This window comes from Haemaphysalis longicornis, unplaced genomic scaffold (assembly GCF_048455015.1).
Source record: "Haemaphysalis longicornis isolate Haplotype H1 unplaced genomic scaffold, Haemaphysalis longicornis Haplotype H1 scaffold_7, whole genome shotgun sequence".
Taxonomy (NCBI): Eukaryota; Metazoa; Arthropoda; class Arachnida; order Ixodida; family Ixodidae; genus Haemaphysalis; species Haemaphysalis longicornis.
The window spans coordinates 102540103-102563510 of NW_027526422.1; the positions used below are offsets into that span (position 1 = coordinate 102540103).

The following is a 23408-nucleotide window of genomic DNA, read 5'->3' on the forward strand; positions in this document are numbered from 1 at the left end:
AGTAAACAATCCAAGAACTAAACTAGAGGTGGCTACATACATACGTCGAGGATGGACAGACCCACCACTAAAATGGCCATTATAGATTTACCCGCAGCTGTGGAAGAACAAACATTGAGAAAATGAACCGGCAAACTAACTCAGAAAGTGAAGGAAGCAAATGTAAAACGTAGGACCATGAACGTGTCGAGTACGACGGAATAAATAAATAAGCAGAGCTGTCGAAATTGATTAGGAGAATAACGTGCTTAAACATGGCAGTGATGAAGGAAACGCAACAGATAAGAGGAAGTACAAAGTCATCTTAAAGGAAGCTGCCTATCGGCAAGGACAAAACGAATGCACCTAAAGACGATAAACCAAACATTCCGCACAGCATACAGTAGATAATAACCGCACCAGAACGATTCTACACCAGGCAGTACGTAAGCTCAGAAAGCCTATGGGCAACGCCTGAGAGTAAAAGCTTAGCCTGCGATATCCCACTAGTAAATAAAGAGGAAGTCGAAAAGGCTCCCAAGAGCATGAAAACAGAAAAAGCTGCAGGTGACGACGGCATAACCTTAAATCTCTTAAAGGGGGTAGAAGGTATTGTACTGGACATTTTGTTGTACTGTTTTCAGGTGTGCTTAAGAACTCTAAACGGGCCCATATTCTCAAAAAACGCCAATGTAATCCTCATTCGCAAGAAGGGAGGCAATGAAAGCCTTAAGAATTAGAGACCTGTCAGCCTATTTTCAATAGTATGCAAGATGTTTTCCAAAGTAATAAATAAGCGCATAAGTAACAGCCTAGACTCTAATAAAATAGATACCTGCTGGGTATAGGAGAGGATACTCAAAAAGTGATCACATCAATTTTGCCAATATAATGATAGAAAAATGTTCAGAGTAAGCCAAAGCCCTTTAAAATGCATTTGTAGGCTACGACAAGCGTTTGATTAAATACACACCGCAGCAGTGCTGGAAGCATTAAAATACCAGGAAACAGAGGAGACCTACATAAGACTTCTAGGCAACATTGCAACATATAGAAAGGATGTACGGGCAGGGTAACTTCTTCCAAACACAGCGACAAATTCCCCATCCGAGAGGGTGTACGACAGGGAGATACCATCTCGCCTAACTTATTCATACAATGCCTGGAGGAGTTATTCAGGAGACTTGACTGGGAAAACTGAGTATTACAGATAAATAGGAAATGCTTGAGCCACTTAAGTTCTGCAGACTAAATGGTCGTATTAACTGAGTATGGCGAACAACATGAAAAAAAGGTTAGAGAACACCACAAAGAAATGGTGCAGGCCGCTCTTCTTGGAAAGAGAAATCTGAAAAGTCGTCTCTGATGTGATCATCCGCTAAATTAGGCATCCTATACGAAGTATACTGAAACTGATTTGTTCTCCTAATGCAAAACAAGCTAGGGCGACTAATATTGAGATGCCATGAAAAGGCAAAAGGCGCCCACTTAACCAAATACATGGCTGAAACGCAATAAAAATTCAGTCGTTGATGTGACAGATGAAGTTACGGTTTCTTTGCATGTTTTTAACACGTCGTCAACATTGTCTTCATCACAATTTCCGAAGAGCCGGAAAGAAACAAACTTGTTTATTCACAAGAGTTGGCGTTTTATAGCCCTCTTAGCTCTCGTCTGGACGCAGACATTGCTTATTCACTAAAAAATTCGACAAGTATACAAAACATTCAATTTCTTTCCTGTATTGGGCTTTGTTACGTCAGCAAAGCAGGTATATATGTAGGTACCAAAAAGACACACCTAAATAATAGCGTTCATTGCAAATCCAAATGCTCCAAGTTACTATGAATCGGAAGTCAGGCTGAAAGGACATGCTAAGCCCTCTTCCCACCGTCCGCCTTCTTTAGTGGCGCAGCGAGGCCGAAGAGCCCGCGGTGTTTCAATGCCAGAGCCGCCGCCCCGCAGCACAAAAAAGAGTCGTTTGAATTGAGGCGCCCTATGGCCGCGTCTGGGCACCTGAGACCTGTTATTGAGGCCTAAGCTACGCGGTCAGCTCTCTGGTTCTCTTTTACCGTGGTGTATGCCGACGGGGTGCCAGCTCAAAACATCCTTGAATGACGACATCCATCGCAAGCCAATGTCATTGTCATTGTAAATCAATGTCATTCAATATATTCTCTCTCTATCTCTATTTTGTACCGGTTTGTAGGTGAAGTTGTATAGAAGGTTGCATATTCTTTCGCAAACAGCGCCACATAAGTGGAAACTCCGCTTATGCGAGTAGGACGCTCTCATGCTTAACGCGCATACAGCGTCCGGGACTGGGGTGTTTTGCAGTTTCGGTGGGTGGTAGTTTGGCAGGTGGCGCCTGAAGGTATTGTGTTCGTTCCTAATTTGTATTCATTATTCTACTTTTTTAACATCTATTAAAATATACTTGCAGACAGAAAATTCTGTCTGCAAACCTATATTCACTGTTCTCTCTTGATTTTTCCGCATAAGGGTGTCGCACCTCAATATTTCGGGGCAGGAAAGTAGCTGGTAATTTTCCTTCAGTTCTCTGTTTTTTATATTGTGTGGCTCATTTGACCGAATTGCAGACTAACAGTGATGTAAGGGTTACTCCAATGAGGCCACCATTGAAATAAACGTAAACTTGTATTTTTTGTTTATGGCCTAGTTCCGCACATACACATAAAAAAGACTCTTTTGAAACTAAGCATGTTGTGATATTTCCATGTAATCGGCATGCCTCAAAACGTTTGATGTTATTACCATTTATTCACAACCTAGAGGAAACTTGTGGTAAAAGAATGGCAGCATCTCCACTCCATGGATCCTGGCGAGTGTGCGGAGCACGGGGACTTGAAATGACATCCAACCCGCTGCAGTGGCTCAGTGGCTTAGGCGTTGCGCTACTAAGCACAAGGTCGCGGGTTATATTCCCGGCCACGCCGGTCGCTTTTCTGATTGAGGCGAAATGCAAAAACGCTCGTTTGTACGAGATTTCGACTCACGTTAAAGATCTCCAGGTGGTCAAAATAATCCGGAGCCCTCCAGTACGACGCGCCTCAACGCCTGTGTTGCGTGGGCGCGTTAAACCCTACAATCAAATAAAAAAGCAGGTCCTAAGATAATCCGCACTGTTACAGGCGAAGGAGTAAGCCATTCGACTCTCGAGTACTAGCTCACGGTCACAGCCCAATGGGCAATACGATTGACACTGACTCTGTCTGGTCTACCAGACGCAAGCTCGAATTCTGCCGGTGCCTGTGTGATTTTTTGCGATTGTAAATACTATGTGCACGGACGCGAACGGACATTGTGCGGCCTTAGGTACTCCGCACCCAATAACAGTACCTTTTTTTCTTTTAGTAATGTTCGAAGTACAATGGGAATATTTGAAATATTTACTCAAGATTGTAGTCTCTACAAACAAAAATATCTAGATTTGGAGTGTACTAGCAAAAACCCTTATTGTTTTGGAAAACATTTTAGGGGGCTTCGTCTTACCTGTGCCTTCCAAATTTCTTATAATCTCAATGCATGGTTATTATGCTTTCTGTAGGATTTTTCGCTTATCATATTGCTTCAAACAAAAGCGAAGGACAGACGCACATCTGCCTTTTGCGCACACATGATTCTTACGCAGAAACAGGTGGGAAATATGATCGTTTCTTATAAAACCATAGGTATTGCATCACAGACAATGTGAAGCCATGTTCTTGCGCTCAGTTTACAGTGGAACTCACACAACTAAGTTTTTAATTGTATGTGCATGCAAGGAGTCAGACCTTTTGAAGAGCCCACACGTCTAAAATTTTTCTACACACGTCCACTACGCCACACCTCAAAGCCAAGGTATAAGTAATGGAAGGGAAAACGCAGATTTCATCTAGTTCTATCTCTGCACTTTGCGAACGCTTCAGTGGCTCAACCTTCGAACGAGGGATTGGAGCTGTTTTTCCTCAGTTGAAATCTGCCTTTTTGCGGCTGCGAACGCACCTACCTGCTATGAATACTCCGCTGCGTCTCCGCGCATGGTATTCACCACTCTCTCTCTCTCCTTCCGCAGCCTTGGCAAAATGGCGCGGCTTTTTCGTCTATATAACACAGGGAGCATAAGGCACGAGGGGCGGGAGTGCAGGGAGCAATGTCACCAAAGCAGTATATAAGAGGAGTGCAGCTGCTACTCACCCTAAACACAACAAGCTGCGTTCCAACGTCCCGGCGGTAACGGCGGAGGTTGTCCCTACCTTGACAAAACGGAAAAAGCAGGTTTGTGGGAGTATACATCACATTCTAAGATAACGCTCCACGCTATACATCGATCATGTGAATTGCTCTCACTTCCACATAGTGATTTATTTGAAATGTTGTGTTGTTCAAATCTTATGATTCTAAAACACTAAATGAACTACTTCAGCAGGACAGCCGGAGCTGGCGTTGGGGTCAGAGTAAATAACATGTAAATGACTCTATGCTACGGCTAACCATTTTCACGGATAGACGCCCAGGGTTAAGTGGTGGGGAAGATGAACCTAAGTGATAAAGAAATGAATATGTCAGGAACGTCGGCACATTTAGGCGGTACCTAAGAGAAATAGCATAAGCTGCTTACTCGGAACAACACAATGTTTCATTTATTTGAGATGATTTTCAAGAGCGGCTTTTCTGCGTGGAAAAACATTTTTTAAGAGCAATCTTTACTGCACAGAATAACAAGGCCTAAACACTTGGGAAATGGTGCGAAAAAGACATTGTGTTGTCCGAAAACCCAAAGTAACTGAAAAATGTGTTAATGTACTTCCGAAGTGTATGCGAGTAGGTTGAATAGGTTGTAACGCAAAAAACAAATATCCAGGGCACTTCAGCCCTCCTAGGGTGAATCAGCTTACAAGTTGTAATCATTGTGGTAAGTAAACTTGCAATGACTTTATTCCATCCTTTATTGTCACTCAGTAATGGCGGTCACAGTGGCCTTCTTGGCAGAATGATGCTCATTGATTGCCATACGTACACGGCGTGCTTGGCAAATTTCAAATCAAGGTAGGTACGGCGCTGCGATTAGTGTGGTATAGCAAGCCGAATTTCTCAAACGCGAAACGGGAGATGTATAAGATGCATATTTTTATATGGTCAGATTATTTTTGTCAAAATTTCAAGTTTTCTATTTTCTTTTTTGTTATTTTTCAGCACTATGATTGACCAATTCTCTCCCGTTACGCTATTGAGCCGATTAAATCTGTTGCTTCCGCGAAATCTGCATTTGTTTGGAAATGCAGGATGTTACACGGTTCGCCATTTTCGCAATATTTAGTTCGCTATCTGAACGTTCTTTTGCAGAATTTTTTTGTTTACACTTCGGTTTCCGGGGGAGATGTATAAGACGCATATTTTTCACGTTGCACAACATTTCTGAGAAAATTTTGTTTGTTTTTATTTTGTTGTTTTTCACAATTCTGTGCGACCGTTTACCTCCGCTTTAACCAATTATAACGACAAAAGCTGTTACTTTGGACATTTTTTTATTTTGGGGGTAATTGAGGGGGGTACACGTTTCGCATATTTTTGCTATTTTTATTACGTTTTTTAACGTGCTGTTGCGTACACAATTTTTGTTTATTCTTCGGTTTGGGGAGGGAGAAATTGTTAGCAGCATATTCTTGCTTTTGTGAGATCCTGGTTGCGCAATTTGTTTCTTTTTTATTTTTATTTCTTGGTTTTTGAAGTTCTGTTGAAGGAAATATCTCCATCTATGGTGTTGTAACGATGAAGGAAGCTTTTTCTGCTAAATCAGCATTTTGTGAAAATGCCGTGCGCTACACGGTCATGGCTGTGTGGTTACTTTCGCAATGCAAGATACCCATTTAAAATAAAAGTGAACAGGAAGGAAAGCTAACTCCTACTGTGGATCTTCCCGTGATTAAGCAATTATGGCCTGTTAAACTGTATCTCTCTTTTCTCTGTTGGAAAAGAATCCTGGGCAAACAAAAAAGTGAGAGACGATTTGGCTGCAGCGGCCGATAAGGTTGAAAATCTATACATCAATACCCCACTCGGAAAAAAAGCGTGGATGTGTGGTGCTCCGATGTGGTGAACGTAACAAATTGGCCGCGTATCTGCTCACTTCGGTTCAAGTGTCCTCGAAAGAAAGTATGAGACTGCCTCTCAGTCTGTATAAATGCTTCTCTGTCCCTTACTTATCTCTCATGCTCTGCTCCTCCCTTGCGATCCTCCTATGGTAAGCACGGAGGAGGGTTACTAAGGTGAAATCAATGTTCTCGGTTCGCACTGATCACCGCATCTACTCGAACCTTCTCCTACTGTTGAACTGGAGACACTGCTCTGAGTCCCAGGCTCGCGGGAGCTATTTTTTGTATTTTGAAAGGAAAATATTATTTTCATTACTTTGTAGTTACTATAAGAAATATCAAGAACCCATTTATTTTCAAAACAAAAACACTGTCAGTTCCGGGTGCGCATGAATGTTTTTCTTAAATGTGCCTAACGTTTCCTTCTTGCTCAACAATGTTGATAACTACGAACAATGTTTACATATGTTGTGAATCGGAAAGGTTTTGCCTATATATAAACTTTCCATTCAAGAGTTGTTTCAACTTAACGCCGTGTGGCTCAATCGGTGTACATATATACATGCGTACATACGTACATACATACATACATAAATACATACATACATACATACATACATACATACATACATACATACATACATACATACATACATACATACATACATACATACATACATACATACATACATACATACATACATACATACATACATACGAACACAGACACTGCAAAATATTGGGGTGTGTGAAGCCATAAACGAATATTTTTGAACGTTCTGTGGTCGCAGGCAACCACAGAGCTGTGGCATTTTTTTGCGCGGAGTGGAAAGACTCAAATGAGAAATTCTCAGAAGCTGCAAGCACTGCGAGGGATCAGGAGTTGGAATTCCAGTGTCACAAAAATTCATAGTACTGAGCAGAGAAACACAAGCCCGTTTCATAGACCAAGTTAACGGACCAAGGCTGCGTGCTAATCGTGCTTACCCCCCACCATCAAACGTGTCGTGTCGCGCTGTCGCCCTCATTCAAAGTTTTAACTTGCTGCCTGAAATGGTGGCCAATGTGAGGCGGTTCTCGCTCCCGCCAACTGCTACGCTTCCATCGCTAGCTTCGTTTTATTGTATGAACGGGAACTTCTCAATATTTCTGGGGCACCAAATATCAAAATCCTCTTTTTGTCTACAAACCGAATAACCACAGTAGGTAATATAGGGCTACATGATTGTTACATAAATCACTATTGTTGCGGTTCGTAAACTTGTTACGAGCGCGGCTGTTTCCAGGCAGGCACTTACTCTTTCAATACCCGCGTAACCGGCTGCTGAATAGCGTTCACCGTTCTCGCTCGCAGGTATGGCAGTGCGCCGGGAAGACGGCAATAGTTAGGAAAGACTCCAAATGGTCAACTTTTAATAAATCGATTGCTGAAAGAACAATCACAATGCGCGAACGTATCGAAAAGACTACTGGCCAGAAAGAGGACACCTTAAGGCATTTGAGGGGTTCCTAAGGTTCATGCAATAAAGCAATAATCCATCACCCACGCTTACCCAATAGAATACGGGATGCGTCTGCTAAAATCACCCAATATATAGAAAACCAACTAGATTCACGCAGAAGCATCTGCCCTGCCCGTCAAGGTGAGATTGTGCAGGCATTTGTGTGCCGGGCCTGAATTTTAATTACTCGCTTTTTCCTCGCCGATTTTTTTTATCTTTTTAGGAAAGTTGAGATTTAAAAACGTTTTTGGTACGTCGACATTGCTTTAGTGGTTTGTTGGGAGGGTACCTGTTTAACCGTTTTCCCGGGTCTACGCTAGGCTTGATATTCAAACAAAAGACGGGGAAGGAACTGGAGAGAGACAACACAGGAAGGTAGGAGGAGGTGTGAAAGGCGTGGTTCCAACTTTAAATAAATAATTCAGGAGATTTTTTTCTTGAAATAAGACATCCACTAACAGAATTTGGAAAAATAGCGAAATATTTTTCATGGGGACTAACTGCAACGATGGCATATCTATTATGGGATACGTTTTACGTCAGCTAGGAGACGTTTTCGGCCACTAGTATTTAAAGTTGAAGATGTTAGTTATTCATTTTAATTTTAATTTAAATATTTCCTAATATTCTAAATAATAATTAATCATGACTAACCGTCAGAGCTATCAGGCGGCAACTCACAAGAAGGCTGCCATGTAGCTTATATGATGTCCAACCAAGAGCCCACTGGAAGCCGTAAAGTGCAGATGGCTAATTTTAATTCGGCCCACAACAGGATCTGGCTCATGTTACATACAAGATACGATCTGCATACATGTTTGAAGGACGTTATCTGACCGGATTTGTTGCCATCTTTTTTTCTAAAGGAAAGTTGCTGTGCTTCGCTTGTCGCTACAGTTGTATCTGATTTGGCTTCTGTTTCTGGATTTGACTCCTTTCGAAAAAAAAAACAACTCGAAAGTTGAAGAAGTTACAACAGGGAGCGAACGAGAAGTGGTGGGGAGATAGAGGTGAAGGAGTCGGGTCAGTGAAAGAAATTCAGCTGCGGCGGCTGAGTGGCTAAGGCGCTTCGCTGCTAAGCACGAGGCCGCGGATTCGATTCCCGGCAGCGGCTGCCGCTTTTCTGATGGAGGCGAAAAGCAAAAACGCCCGTGTGTACGAGATTTCGGCGCACGTTAAAGTTCTCCAGGTGGTCAAAATTAATCCGGAGCCCTCCACTACGGCGCGCCTCATCGCCTGTGTTGCGTCGGCGCGTTAAACCCTACAATCAATCAATAAAAGAAATTCAGCTCGCCAACAAAAGCATGCCACACAACTTGAGGACTGAGAATAAAACCGCAACGGCACTCATCGGGGACACAGGTTGCATTTTTTGGTGCAAACGTGCAATATCAAACATTGACCCTTCGAGTTATATCTTTACATAGGCAACGTTAATGGTACCAGAAAAAACACAGATATTTTTTTGTTCGTTTCTTGCTCTGTTTTCACACGTCCCAGGATTACTACTGTTCCATGAAAATGGCAGAAGAATCACCGTAACTTAGTTTGATTCTTCTGTTCTGTTAAGTGAAGAACGATCTCCGAATGACCCCTCAGCTATTTTAGGCGGTTTTTTGTTTTTGTGAATGTGCAGCTCTGTGAAACATCCTATCTCCACCTCTCCGTCCAAAATGTTTTTGCCATCTGTGTTATTTCTTTTACGAATTTGTCAAGCTGCTACCGTAATCGGGTTACAACTTCTATGCCTTTCTATGACCACTCTTCCTACCACCGCGTACACAAAAACGTATCCGTGTAAAGTACTTTGCGTTTTAAAGGTTATATCTCAATCTCTCTGTGAACTTACGGGTATAAAAGTACCTCTAAATACATTCCCCACGAAAAGCTCAGCTTGATCCCAGGCTTGAGTGGGACAAAGACAAATTTTCCCTTTTGGCACATATTTCTCTAGGAGGACTGCCTGATGAATAGCAATATTGATAAATGTGTGGAATAGACCTTACTCGAAGAGGCTGCGCCACCGCGTGCTTTAAAACCAACTGGGCCAGTTTTTTTAGTTTATTTAGGCCCTTTAGGACACCATGTAGTGAGCATAAGTTTTTTTAGAAAGCAAGAAAAATGTGTTGGGCCTGTTCACAACCAAAGCATAGACTGTATCGTCGTATTTTTCAGGTTACCAAAAAAATAGAGGCTTGAAAACATGAAAAACATACCCTTGGCTCATGGCTAGCAATGCTGCAAAGCATTGGCATGCTGAACTGTATTCGTGGCACGAATGCGATGCTCTATATAAGCAGCTCCTTTTCTTGTGCACATGTTTGGCGTCCGCCAGTTCGTGATCTTTTGCATTTAGAACCCCTAAGGTGTCCTAATAAAATCCTTAATTTTGCCTATGGCGTCCTACTGATGACTTTGGTGCGATATTTGTCCTTTCGGTGCTGTACACAAAACAGGTTTTCTCAAAAAAAAATTTTGGACGTTGCATACATTTGTTCAAGAATTAAATCGGCGTAGTATTTAAAGTCACATCGGTAAGCAATGCAATGAGTTCGTAAAACCAGCCAAGTTTTATTAAAATATAACTTTTACCTCTTGATGTGAATGACATTTTATGTGTTCACTTGTTTCCAGCTGCTCACGCTGATGGCTCCTCCAGGCGCGTCGTTGCGGACAGCCGACACAAAAACATCTCCTAGCCTCATTGACAAGTGCTGGGAACTGCCGATCGTTGCGGCCTCAGCAACATTCTTGTTCGCAATGCCCCAGACAAACAACGGCATATTCTACGTACTCTTCATAGAAGAGCTGGGTGCCAGTCGGGAGGAGGCTTCTTGGCCGCAGACGACTGTGGCCGCCTCTACAGACATGATGGGTACCAACAACGACCAAGCAGACCTTCTCGTGCCGTCTGTGTTCTACACTAGCTAGCTGGAGTATTTTTAGCTCGCCCAATGACGTACGGGGTAACAGATGGTGAAACCCATCGCAGATATTGACCTATTTATTTGGAATTTTGACTACTTTTATTGCAGTCCACTTGCATCTCCCTATTTTTTATAAGTGTGAGCAGGCCTTGAAAAATGCAAAAAAATGACACAAGTGCCAAGAGTTTGAAGTTTTTACGTGCTTTTTACTTCTTAGTCGGTTTCTCCTTATTTTGCAATGTGTTCAAACATTGAACACACAGCTGTAGAAAATTTATAAATATTTTTGCAGCGTTTTTAATTTGGCCTTGATTAGCACGACAGATTTCGTTTTTCCAATACTGGTCACAACGTCATTAAACAAAAAAGCAGTAGAAAATTTGTAGACTGAGATTTTAGCATTGAAGTCCACAGGTAGTATTTCTTAAAATGCAGTCACTGAACTGCAGAGCGCACTTGCGTATTAAGAAATGACAGACACATTCCTGTCCTAAGCCGCGGTTTACATATTAAGTTTGGAGTAAAAGAAGTACCAGTGTTTTATTTATTTTTTACTTCTAATATTGTGATTCTTTTAATCCTGTTGGCTGCTTTTTCCAAAAAAACACTAAGAAATGATAGATTCCTTAAAGCAGGCCTAAAGAATTCGCGAATACGCAAATAGATCATCATGAAATTAGTCAAATAGGAAGGCTTTGAGAACTATGCATGGTTGAAATATTAGCGATGGAGAAAGCGTTTAATCCATACGAACGTATCTGACAAAGGAATGTTGCAAACATACTGCAGCAGTGATATTCCGAAATGAAAATAGGTTCAGTAAACAACAACAAAAAGCGGTTCCAAAAACGAGGGGGAACGGGTTCTGTTTGGCGGGTGGTTGTCGCAGATGGTGCAGATGCGTACCGCCACGGGAAAAGGTTCGACCCCCAAGCTGCGCTGTTTCATTCTATTGCCCTTTATAATATTCTCCCAAAACCGACTTGTTTCAGTTTTTAAACACAAAATTTATTGCAGGAACGCAACTTCTTTTGCAATAGCATGAATCAAAAACCGAGCATTGGAGCACAGCCGCACATCTTTAAGTGATTCATATTGCTCACTGATGAGCCTGAATTGGTATAAGCAGCCGTGTTAAATCTGCCGCTGGGTACGCACCATTCATCATAATCAGCATCATGGAAAGACCCTGTCAGTAAAGTGATGATCCCCGTAACAGGCAGCCATGGCTTCGGTCTTGCTTCGGTCGTTCTTCCGTTAACATTTTGATGCCGTTAAGCCCGGGAGAATGAACACGTGCGGTAAAAGAGACCGCCGACGTCCCCTTAGTCTTCAGGTTCGTAGAAACCCGTGATTTCACTGCCGTTGACAGCCGTTGCCCTGCCCTCAGCCGGAGGTCGCCATGGCTGGCCCTAACCGCCCACCTACGACTGACCGGAAGCTTCACCGGGACGCAGATACGTACCGTCACGTCCAGGGTACCACGCTTGGGAGCAATTGTAAGTCCCCTGAGTACCAAGCTGGTTACGACCTATACGCCCTGCGTTCGTTGAGGAAGGTTCTGCGCGCTGCTGTTAGAAAGCTGCTAAAGGCAGCGACGGAGATCCGGCAAGTTCCCTCACCGTCTGCGTTGGACTTGGAGTCGGCTATCAACGAGCTCGAACAGTAGGACACTGATCTTAACAAACTGAACAAGGCGATCGGTGAGCTTCTCGAAGGAGATCAGTTTGAACATGATTTTACGACGTAATGCAACACCAGGAAAGAATATGTGGGGCCCTCAGTCGGATGCAAGCCACGTTGAACAACCTGTGGGCACCCGGCATTAAATGTACCGGCAAGGGCACTTAACCCCGTCCAGACTACCCTTCCCACGTCGGCTCACGCACGTCGACATTGCGAGTAGTACGGCCGAAGTTGATCGCGACGGCCTACAGCCACCTGAACGTTCCCCATACAACATACAGAAGCCAGATACGTCGAAGTTCGCGTCTACCACGCTGTCCGCAATGTGGACTTCTGATAGCATGATGCCAGGACGTTCATTCCACTACAACGGCTCTAGGTCGGAGGTGCAAGTAGATCCAGTTCTGTCCAACGCGACGTGTGACCAGAAAAGCTTCTTGGCCCAAGCACAACGAGAGAAGACAATCAAGGCTAATTTTTCTGGAAACAGCTCTCAAGTCTCCGTACAGGATCAAGCCGTCCTTATAGCGCAGGATTCAGAATTTCAAAATGCCAAAGACGAGGCTGAGCGCGAAGACATGCAAGTGGGAGCCAACTACGAGATAGCTTCGAGCATGCCAACGGAAGGCGGGCGTGGAGAACACGAGATTATGCCTGCCGCAGGCCACAACGACGCGTTTGCTGCCTTCCAAGCAGACGACGAAAACCGTGGAGACACCACGGACCTTAAAGAGAAGGCAGAACTACCGCCATGTGAAATCGAATGTATCTTCGCTTCAAACATAGTGAAGAGTGAACGCCTAGTCAACAAAGTGTTGCTAAAGGTTGTACCCAGCCACGAATATGAGTTGCTCCATCTTAGCAAAGTTCGGAAAGGCGAGAAAACTTGCCCAGTCACGTCTGCCGCGTGCGAGGCGGCAGAAAGACATGGTGGAGTACCATCTGAACCATACATTCAGCTTGCAAGAAGCACGAAAACAATCAAGTCAGGAGTGAAAAAACAAACAGAACGCAAGCACAAGGCCGGAAGGAGAACACTACTAGACTCCCTGCACCCCAGTAACTATTTCACCAAGATATTTGGACTTGTACGACATCGCCTTCGCCACAATAACTGCACGGTGAAAGAACTGCAAACTTCTGAGGCAGCTGGACACACAGTCTGGTTGTCGTCCGCATTATCTCGGCGTCTCTTGCCGGTCGTGAGATCTGCATGACGGCGCAAGCACCGGTGGAAACGAAAGCGTGGATAGCATTCCCTCACCGTGTCGCGAAAATTGACCTTATGGACTGAAAAAACAGAGTTTTAGGATTGCGGAATAATTGTGCACCTATCGAGTATCCCGGGCGCGGGAGGATGTTAAATCTGTCGCTGGGTACGCGCCATTCATCATCATCAGCATCATGGCGAGACCGTGTCAGTAACGTGATGATCCCCGTAACGGGCAGCCATGGCTTCGGTCTCACTTCGGTCATTCTTCCGTTAACAATCCGTGTTTGCGTAGGAGCCCTTTGACCTGGGTTTTTTGGTGACACTAATAACGACAAATGTAAGGATCACCTGACCCTGTACGAGAGTTTCAGCTCGCATAGCAGGTGAGAAACAACAATAATGGTTTGCGAAACAGACAAAATGCCGGGAGGATGAGATTTAGGATCAGTACAGATACGATTTCCTGCGGATTATTTGCAAGAATAACGCCCGTGTGCGATTCAGAAAGTCAGTTCATGGCCACTTGACTACAAAGAAGGAACCTGCGAGTTGTTCTCAAAATTGAATTTAGGCTTGCGTATGATGTGCATGAAAGCCGATCCCCCAAAGACCTAGTATAAGTAGCGAACGTTCTGACAGTAATCCCGGACAATCACTATCACCTGATATTATGAATGATTTCACAACTATTGTGATGTATCAAAACAGCATGTTGATTATGGTTCAGGAATATCATGTAAGCTCCCAACTGACAAAGATGCCACACAATACTCCTATTTGTTTTGTATAGCTTGCCTCAGAACCCCATTTCTCCTTTACTAGAGCTAGCGAAACCTCAAATGGCAGCCTCGTGGCGGCCGTATAACGCTAACTAGAGGACAAGTCTTCAGTTGTTTGTCTGCCAAAATCTGCTAAAACTTGCTCCTGAATTCCTGTCATACGGACTGTTACAAGCCACCAGTTTCGAAACTAAACATTCTCTAGTCTGTTTGCTCTGCGCATCATCCGAACTTCTAAGAAACCGCGCTCCTACTTGCAGTCAAGAATATTCGTCTGTAGTAGATTTAGTTGAGCCCTCCTGATGGAGCGGCAAATGTTAATTTGACAAAGTCATTGTTTTTATTCCTTTATTCCTTTTGCCATTTACAGCCCTACTCTAAAATAAGTTTTGGACCAACACTGCAGGCTTTTTAGTATTTTTATTTCCCGATTATATTTTCAGAGCTCGTGATAATTTGAAGTTGTTCCTTAATTGGCTTGTTTTGGAGGGCACTCTTCACTAAGCACTTACACATGCACCTTATTTTTCCACCAGGTTTTTTGGTTGCGGCAATTCAGCATCGGGTGTCAATCCTAAGCATCCTCCTCTTCGGTGCATTACTGTGCCCTCTTTCAATCATCTCTTGTGCCTTTGTTCCAAACATAAAGTGGATGTTGGTTACTTGGGGATTGCTGTACGGTAAGTATAGTTCTCAGTGGTAGGCGTCTGTGAGAGGAATATTGTCGCAGTGATCTATTTTACGCGCAGTACAGGTGAAGCATGAAGTACACTTCAAAATAGTTAGTGTGAAGAAAAAAATTCAGGTAGTCCCATTTGCAAAGATATCACCATCCAAATGAGGAATCGTCACTAATAGAGGATGAGAGTGATCTTATTTATTTATTTATTTATTTATTTATTTATTTATTTATTTATTTATCTATATTATTTATTTATTTATTCATTTATCTATTTATTTATTTACTTATATATTTATTTATTTATTTAATACTCACAGCGCCACGAAGGCATTTCAGCGGGGGGTTGAAGACGTCCATTCATGGGTCGTCGCGACAGGTCAGTTAGGCGTCCGCCAATCGCGTAAACAAGGTTCCGTGACGTCATAGAAAAGTTGCGGGAAATTGGCTAGGGGTCACGACTGCTTCACAGGTTTTTTTCAATATATCCGCTATTTGTTCGAAGATTGCGATGATATTGGTATCATTGTTATCGGGACTTAGCAGACTTTCTAATAAGCCCAACTTGTATTTTGTCTTCATGGCTGCTTTAAGTTAACCCTTGTATCATCATTTCTATTGGATTTAACAAACTGCCAGAGGTGGCGCCGTTTACTGCGCACCTCCTGCGAAAAATCTTCAGATAGGCTAATATCAGTCCCTTTTAACTTCTTGGCATTCAGTAAAATGTCCTGTTTTTCTTTGAAGGACGCAAAATTGGCCATAAGCGGGCGAATTTCACCGGGCCTAAACTTCCCGATTCTGCGCGCTCTTTGTATAGTCTTTGGCGTTATACCAAGTTTACCAGTACATATGTCAACAATGTGCTGTTCTGGCACTGACCAAGATGTAGGACCCTTACGTTCTGGCCCATCAACTGGGTGGCTTTCAGATACGACTTCTGGTACACCATAAAAAATCAGGTTGCAACGCCTTCTGCGGTTTTCGAGGGAGTCAACTTTCGCCAGAAGGGTCTGCACGCTATGTTTCTGCTCATCACATGCTACTTTACACTCAGTTACAGCCGATTCCAGATTAGCTAATGTAGTAATCCTGTTTTCTAACGACGAAATGCGATTGGAGGGTTGCTCAAGGGCTGCTTTTTGAGCTGCTTGATTGGTCTCGATGCTGTCGAGCTTAGCCTTGAAAACCTCTTGCGCATCCAAAATCTTTTGCAGCATTGGTGTATCCATTCCTGGATTCAACTCTACGTCACCACACAAGAGCAATAAAAAATAAAACGCAAAACGCCTCATCAAGCGAAAAATACGCTGTCTACAGGACCGGCGCACAGAGTGTGACGTTACACAATTTAACAGCACTCGGGGTGGAACCGGCAAAACGATAACAAACATTTTCACAGCACATAGCGTTACTAACCTGAGTAACTACTAACTAACTACTAACCATAGCATTACCGGTAAAACGCCCCAACTTGCCAGTGCCGCCGTACGCCTTTTGTAGGGTGTAGTCGCCGAGTGCTATCGCTGGATCGCACCACTGTTCCCAGACTGGAAGCGAGCATCGGTCGAAATCAGCTGCTTGCTGGGCTTGTAGCGCTCCATCCGTCTGATAGTGTCCGCTTTCTTGAGTAGCTCTGGCAGATCCCGTCTTCGCCTTTTTCAATGGGTGACTACGTTAAAGTGGCAATCCAGGAAATAGCCCCCGTAAACAGTAGAAAATGCGTGAAGGGCTGCGCCATAGCATCGCCGGTTCCACCAGTTCCATAAGTTGGACTTCTCCTCTTTCGACTTTATGTACAAATCTGCCTTCAAAATAACGGGCTGGTGTTTATTTATGTTTCAGTAGGGGGAATTTGTCGTTACCAATGCGAAACAGCAATCACCGTTAACATGAGGACCTACGTTTTTACTGTACAGTTAAAGGCCAACTGCACTCAAAATTCACCCTGGCCAAATGCCTTCGAAATGTGTAATAGATACCAAGAGAACCACTGGGACGCGACCGGTAGCTCTGTGCAATGCGTGGTTATTCAGGTTCAGGCACTCAAAATAACGCCCTTGCAGACGACAAAGCACCTGCTGGCGTGTCGAGCAAACAGCCATTTAGAGGAAGTGACATGCCAGCCGTCCAGGCCGATCGGCCTGCCTCGCAGCGGGAGAATCCAGGAAACTCGTATTTCGCGCCACCGGTACGCCTGGCTTTCATGGCAACGAAGCGGCTACGTTAACCGGACGGCTCCCTCCTTTTCGAGTGTCGTCGCGACATAATGCCTGCGCGGTGTGCTCCTGTGTGCTTGCGGGACAAGCGCTCGCTTTTCCGCGCGCCTCCCACACCCCCGCAAGCGCGCGCTCACATTCTCCTCCTGGCTGGCCGAGCCGCCCACGTCGGCCGGTCCGCACAGCTCGCGCCGTCAGGCCAGGCCGTCTGGCCACTCGCGCTGACGGCTGATGCGTCACTTCCGCCTGACCGTTATGGCCGCGTTTTCGCCAGTTTCGTTTTTGAAATCGCTGATTTTTGGTGGCCGCTTGCGGCGTAATTACAAACATTTTAGGCGTCATACTTCGTACATCGCGTCTTTTTAGCCATACTATGCAGGAATAGTCATTTCGCGCGGTCAAAAGTTTGAGTGCAGTTGGCCTTTAAGCGTCATTTTCGTATCTTGTCAACCTCAAGCGGTATACGATCGTTGAATGCACTGACCAAGTTTTACATGCGGCGGACCGTACCTGAATAAACAGGCACCAACAATTAGATTTGGTTCTCACGATTGTATTACTGGAGAATGCTTTATATTAGTCGTGAATGCGAGAATATACACCAGACCTACGGCTTTGATCTTGCCTCTGCCCCGACCCATGGACCATAGTAACCAAAAAAACAATAATAATGATGAGTTAGATACAAACTTGACACTTTGATAATACCAAAATTAACTTTTCTGTTTCTAAATATCCCATATAATAATTGATTTTATTATTTTAAATCAGCCAAGGCTAGCTTAACTTTTGGTCATGAAAAAGATTTGGATAATTAAATTGAGGTCTGTTGTCAATGTTAGATTACTTAAATGGAGTAAAATGCCCCTGACGCTCGAACTGCGCAATTTTCCAGATAATCTTGAAGTTCGTGTACTTGGATGTAATTGCTGAATTCGGGATATTTGTTTCGCATTCTCTGGGATAACGTGCGCAGGAAAAAAGGTTACATTTACAGCTACAATGACCGCCACCTATTTCACATTTTTGCAGGATTTTCTCAGGGGCTTCTTACGATTGGTACTTCCATCGTCATCGTAGAGTACTTCCAAAAGTACAGAAGTGTTTCAACAGGCATGAAATTTGTAGGACGAGCTCTTACTGGCATTGTGGGACCATCGCTGTTGACCTTCTTGAAAACGGCCTACGGATTTAAAGGAACTCTTTTGGTGGTTGGTGGACTCTTACTTAACACTGTGCCTTTGATGCTGCTGCTGCGTCATCCTCGCCCTTTATATTTGCCGGCCTGCCAAGGTTGTCGTGTCGTCAAGCAGCCAGAAAATAAAACATCGGTCTTAGTGGATAGAGCTGCTCCTGACCGAGCGAATGAAAATATTGCAAACACTTCTACCAAGCACCGGGAAGTGGACGTCAGGGAGACGTCGAGTAAACTGATTGATTGCGTCGAGGCAACAGAGGACAACATCAAAACAGCACCCATTTCTGTGGTTTGTAATAAGGGAAGCGACTCTTCTGAACTGCCTTCGCATCTCTATCCGAAAAGCAAAAATGTCAGCAACATTTTTGGTCGAACACTTGTCTTGCTGAAGCTGCCCTGCTTTTACGTTGTTCTTCTCGCTATTACGGCCATAGATTTCACTTTCCCCATACTCAACACTACCGTTGTGGACTATGGCCAAGACAAGGGCTTGCGTGAGGAAGATGCCGCCCAACTGACTTCCCTCCTCTCCTTTGGTGGTCTTTGCGGACACGTACTCATTCCGTTTATTGGGGACATAGTCGTGCGTGCGCGATGCGGTGTAGCAGGATTTACATCAGTCATTGCGGCCGTGTGTTTTCTCTTCATGCCGCACGTTATGAGCTTTGCAAGTGTCAGTGTCGTCACGTTTGTCGCCGGTTTGCAGTTTGGCTATTTGCGCATTGTGAAGGCAGTGCTCGTGGCCGACTATCTTGGTGTGCACAACCTGGCCCTATGTATCGGCCTCATGGGTACAGCGGCACTGCCCCTTCGCCTCGGCGAACCCCCCCTGGTTGGTGAGTTATGAAGTATTATTACTATTCATGCCTCAGCTATTATCTATATTTGCGCTTGAAAGCAGTAGTATTATTCTGAACATTCATGATGATTTGTCCAGCTCTAGTTTTTCCAGCACAACACAGACTACACTAACTGCATCTTCAGGTCTCGCGAAATGTATTACAAGAGAGTGGCTGTTGATATAAATTTAATAATTTTATTTTGAGAGATACTACAAAGAAGCTTTCTCCAACACAAGTATAACGCCACAAATAGCTACATAGTACAGTTGGAAGACGGTTTACGGCTCAAAACGTTTTTGTGAGATACAACATGCGGGAAATGTTTTGCGGCTCCCCACACAGCGCGAAAGAATATAAACAATGTAGCGGCCGTAAAAAGAATTCTTAAGAAAGGTGGTCAGAAGACTTGCAAACCTGCTTTGTGGGCAAATCAGCTGCCACCTTAAATATGTCTACTCAGGGTATAGATGAAGTATACCGCAAAAATTACATTTGCTACAAAAAGCTGTTTCTTGCAAAAGAGTTCTGATTTTCTTGTTTTTGTTGTATATCAGGCCTTGTGCCTTATACAACCCTGTATTCATTGATTATTTTAATTTTAACACAATTCGTTTTGATCTATCTCCTCGAATGCGGGCAACATGACTTCTGAATTAGTGCCTTTTTTTGATTAATCGGCGACAACAAACTTCACCCAAAAGCAGGATCCCGGTCGGAAGGGCTGAAATTGAAGACTTTTGGTCCAATTTTTAAACATACCGAATGCATAATGTGTGGCTTCATTTGTAGTTATTCGGGTAAGATATATGTGCCTCACGAGGAGAAAAACTGGCGTTCTGTGCGGAATTGCCAAAAAGTTTTTGTGTCCTAACATTAAACTCCCGTCGATGACACAAAATCAATTGAATATACACGTACTGAAAGGCACGGGATATAAAACCTACCCTACACTCACGGAAAACAAAACACCGCTTTCCAGGGACACCTAAGTCTGCTTATGTACTTTGAGTCAAACCAATAATGGCTTCCCCGTGACGGTACTTTACAGCTACATTGCGCATGTGTGGGGCCCTGAACCTACCCTAATACTCACTTGTAAATTCTAGGTACCGAGTTCCAAACGGTTTTCGAGAGAGTAAACCAGATTTACGGGTTTTAATTAAAAAACCTGTGCATTTATTTCAATGGGAAGCTTTTAGCTTCTCAAATTTGCCTTTGCAGACCACCTAAAACGCACTGCAGAAAGGCAACCTTTCTCTGATGAGGATAATGATCGTGGGTGAAGTGAATCAGAATAAAACAGCCAACGTGGCCGAATTGAACCTGGGTCCCTTGCACTATGAAGCCGACGTCTATGCGATTGCGTCATTCCGGCATTGTCAAAGCAGTTGTAATGCGAAGGGGAGTACATGCAGGTACAAACTTACAAAATTCACCACTCCGTCTAACGAGGACTATGGTTTAACGCTAGGTAATGCACATGGAATGCTCGTATCACTAGTGAGCGGACCCACATGACACTACGTTACCATACACGTGACGTAGGAGTCACGTTGCAATTATGATAATCAATATCAGTAAATAGGGCCCGCTTGCGTCTGAGTTGGTTGGTTGCGCTGGACGAGATTTGAAAAGCCTGTGCGTTCCGCCGCCGTTGTGGTTTCGACTGAGCTGCAGTTGATTTTCTTGCAACATTTATTTACCAGTATCGCAATACGAAGCAGTAAGTGTTCATTAAACGTGGTCTGTGTTTCGCAGAATAAAGTTTTTCGTGTGAACACAGCCCAATTTCGCAACAGACGACCAGTGTTACGGATGGTTGTACACAGCGCTCAATGAGAAGCATATCTATTCAGCGTATTGGATTTCAGGCAGCCCCCTTAAAGCGTTTCGCTAGGTCTTTCGATTGAAATCGTCTACGGGGACTGATTTGTTCGTGCAGCGGTGGTAGTAAATCATGTTCGCTGCGTGACGGGTATTTCCACGGTGTTTCGGCCCAAATACTCCTAAAATTTTGTTACATCTGCAGAAGCCTAATCGTGCTTCTATATTTACATAAAGCTGTGATTTTTCCTCAATCTATTTTTTCTGACACAGGAATGTTTCGAGACAACGGCGGCTCCTACGACAACCTGTATCGCACCTGTGCAGCGATTGTTCTTGCCGGCGCTTTCCTGCTGTTCGCACAAACTTGCTTGGACGCCAAGAACTCAAAGCGCTACAAGATATCTAGTGCTACGGTTTCCGCGTAAACACCTCTTTCTACCACAGCCTCTATCGTATAATTTTCCATTGCCATTTTAATGGGCCCCAGGCTGAGCAGTGGTGCGGCATGAAGGGCTTTTGGTGTTTTACCAGGTATTTCTCACTACACTTTATATCTATCTATTCGTCCGGATAGGGAACAGAGCATGTGCTGCGTGTCCTGCTTGAAGTTTATACATCAAAATGGTATAAAGGGTTTGTACAAACTCCATTGAATGAAGTCACACAAAACGTTACCTCTAAAAGGTGTTTCTGTCTTACATATCCGTTTGCGCCTAATTTAGTGTATCCTGGCAAACGTGACTGCACATCTTCTAAAATAGGGATGAATAACTTCTCTTGCTTTAGAAACAAACCGTATTCAAACAAGTGCTCAGCAAGTGCTCAAACCACGCTGGCAAAAGAAGACTGTCACATAATGAGCGGTCCAACAGAGCTATAGCCCGTGTTCGCTTCAAATATAAACACAGGGTTGCAGCTGGGTGTTCTAGATATGTCGGGTTCAGTGACACAGTAATAGGCGCTGCGCTCACAGCTCTCGTTTGTCTGCGGTGAGCGAAGCAACTTTGATACGTTACAAGTGATTCAGTCGCGTTTAGTAAATATCATGTAGCTGCATTTACCGTTGTGGTAGCTCAGTAATATTGCCAGAAAAGTGCTCTGGTAAGTTTTTCCTCGCTTCTAAATAGTATATTTGGGGAGACTGTCTAGTAGGAGTATACTTAAAACCATCACTCTTCAAGGCAAGTAATACTCCATCAGTCGATGATATATTAAGCCAAGAAGATCTACAAAAAACTGCTCCACACTCTTTACTGTCCAACATGACATGTTCAGGCAAGTGCGCAACTTTGGTTCAAGGCTGGATGTGTTTCGCTGTATAAAACAACAGCGGGAGCCATGGACTATAAATGGGTCATTAGAGCCAAGAACCGCACACTTTTAGAAAATAACACCCGCCGTTGCGAGGGCTTAGCGAAATAAAGACAAAAATAAATTGCATACAATACACGTAATCCGGGCACATGGTATACTCTTACACTACACTGCACGACTACGACCGTCAAGCTTTAACATTCACTGTACCCGAATTGTTGAACAACTACAAGTAACTCAGTTGAGAACGATGAACTTTGTAAATAGGCAATGAAGGCATAATTTTTGAAACCCGTGTTATGTAACTGTTGTATATATGTTTTTGGGAACACCTATGATATGCACCTGGTGTTCTTTTTGATGCTCCTGTTTCCTGCTAACCATGACTGTTTAGCGCTTTTTGTTACGTTCACTTGATACGAGTTTCATGTTTTTTTTCTATCTACTGAAAATTTTATCTGGTCGACCCAGTTGCTGCCAACCGTTTCTTGTGGCTGTTCCTTTGTCTGCAACTATCTGGAAGGAAAATAAAGTTGACTTGATTGATTGATTGATTGATTGATTGATTGATTGATTGATTGATTGATTGATTGATTGATTGATTGATTGATTGATATACGGCGTGACATGTTGTAGGGCCAGAATTTTCATTCATCGCATTCCAATTGAAGAATATATAACAATATCTTCGGCTACACAGGTGATTCGGCTGAAAATGCATTTGTAAAGAAGCTGCCACGAATGATGATACTGATATCCTATGTAAGTTTTACTTTAAGTCCTCTTCACTTTCCTTGCCTTCAATGGAATCTGCAAGAAATGCTAAACCTAAATCGTTCGTAATGGTACGAAAGATCGCGCGGCTGTAAAAAATGCCTCCCGATATATTTGATATTACGACACAAATAAATGCTCTGCACTTCAGTTATGGTCGAAAGGAAATATATCTGGCTATGCCACCTTCTGAAGCACAAAGGATTGTGTAGAAAGCAAAACGGTCAGCAATAGCCACACCGATTACAGTCGAGTCCTGTTCAATGCGAAGTCCACGAGCACCGCAAGAAAACTTCGAGGTATCTGTACTTCCAATAAAACAAAAAAGCGCAACAACAGCTTTGTTATAAACCCGCAGCACGCCTCGTGGCTTT

The 23408-nt window shown here is 43.6% G+C and overlaps 1 protein-coding gene across 1 annotated transcript; it reads left to right on the plus strand.

The window, feature by feature from the left end:
• Positions 1–4167: 4167 nt before the first annotated feature.
• LOC144144708 (monocarboxylate transporter 14-like) lies at positions 4168–22731 on the plus strand. The gene is made up of 5 exons (XM_077676237.1): positions 4168–4257; positions 10211–10451; positions 14718–14861; positions 18112–19113; positions 21217–22731. The coding sequence occupies exons 2-5, from the start codon at positions 10223–10225 to the stop codon at positions 21369–21371; spliced, it is 1530 nt and encodes a 509-aa protein (XP_077532363.1). The 5' UTR covers positions 4168–4257; positions 10211–10222; the 3' UTR covers positions 21372–22731.
• Positions 22732–23408: the final 677 nt, after the last annotated feature.

What these genes read in the sequence shown, in the direction of transcription:
- LOC144144708 (XM_077676237.1), top strand. Translation starts at nt 10,223, where the DNA reads ATGGCTCCTCCAGGCGCGTCGTTGCGGACAGCCGACACAAAAACATCT. An exon ending in CGCCTCTACAGACATGATGG is followed by an intron (nt 10,452 to 14,717) that starts GTACCAACAACG and finishes TTTTTCCACCAG; the next exon opens with GTTTTTTGGTTGCGGCAATT. An exon ending in CGGCGAACCCCCCCTGGTTG is followed by an intron (nt 19,114 to 21,216) that starts GTGAGTTATGAA and finishes TTTCTGACACAG; the next exon opens with GAATGTTTCGAGACAACGGC.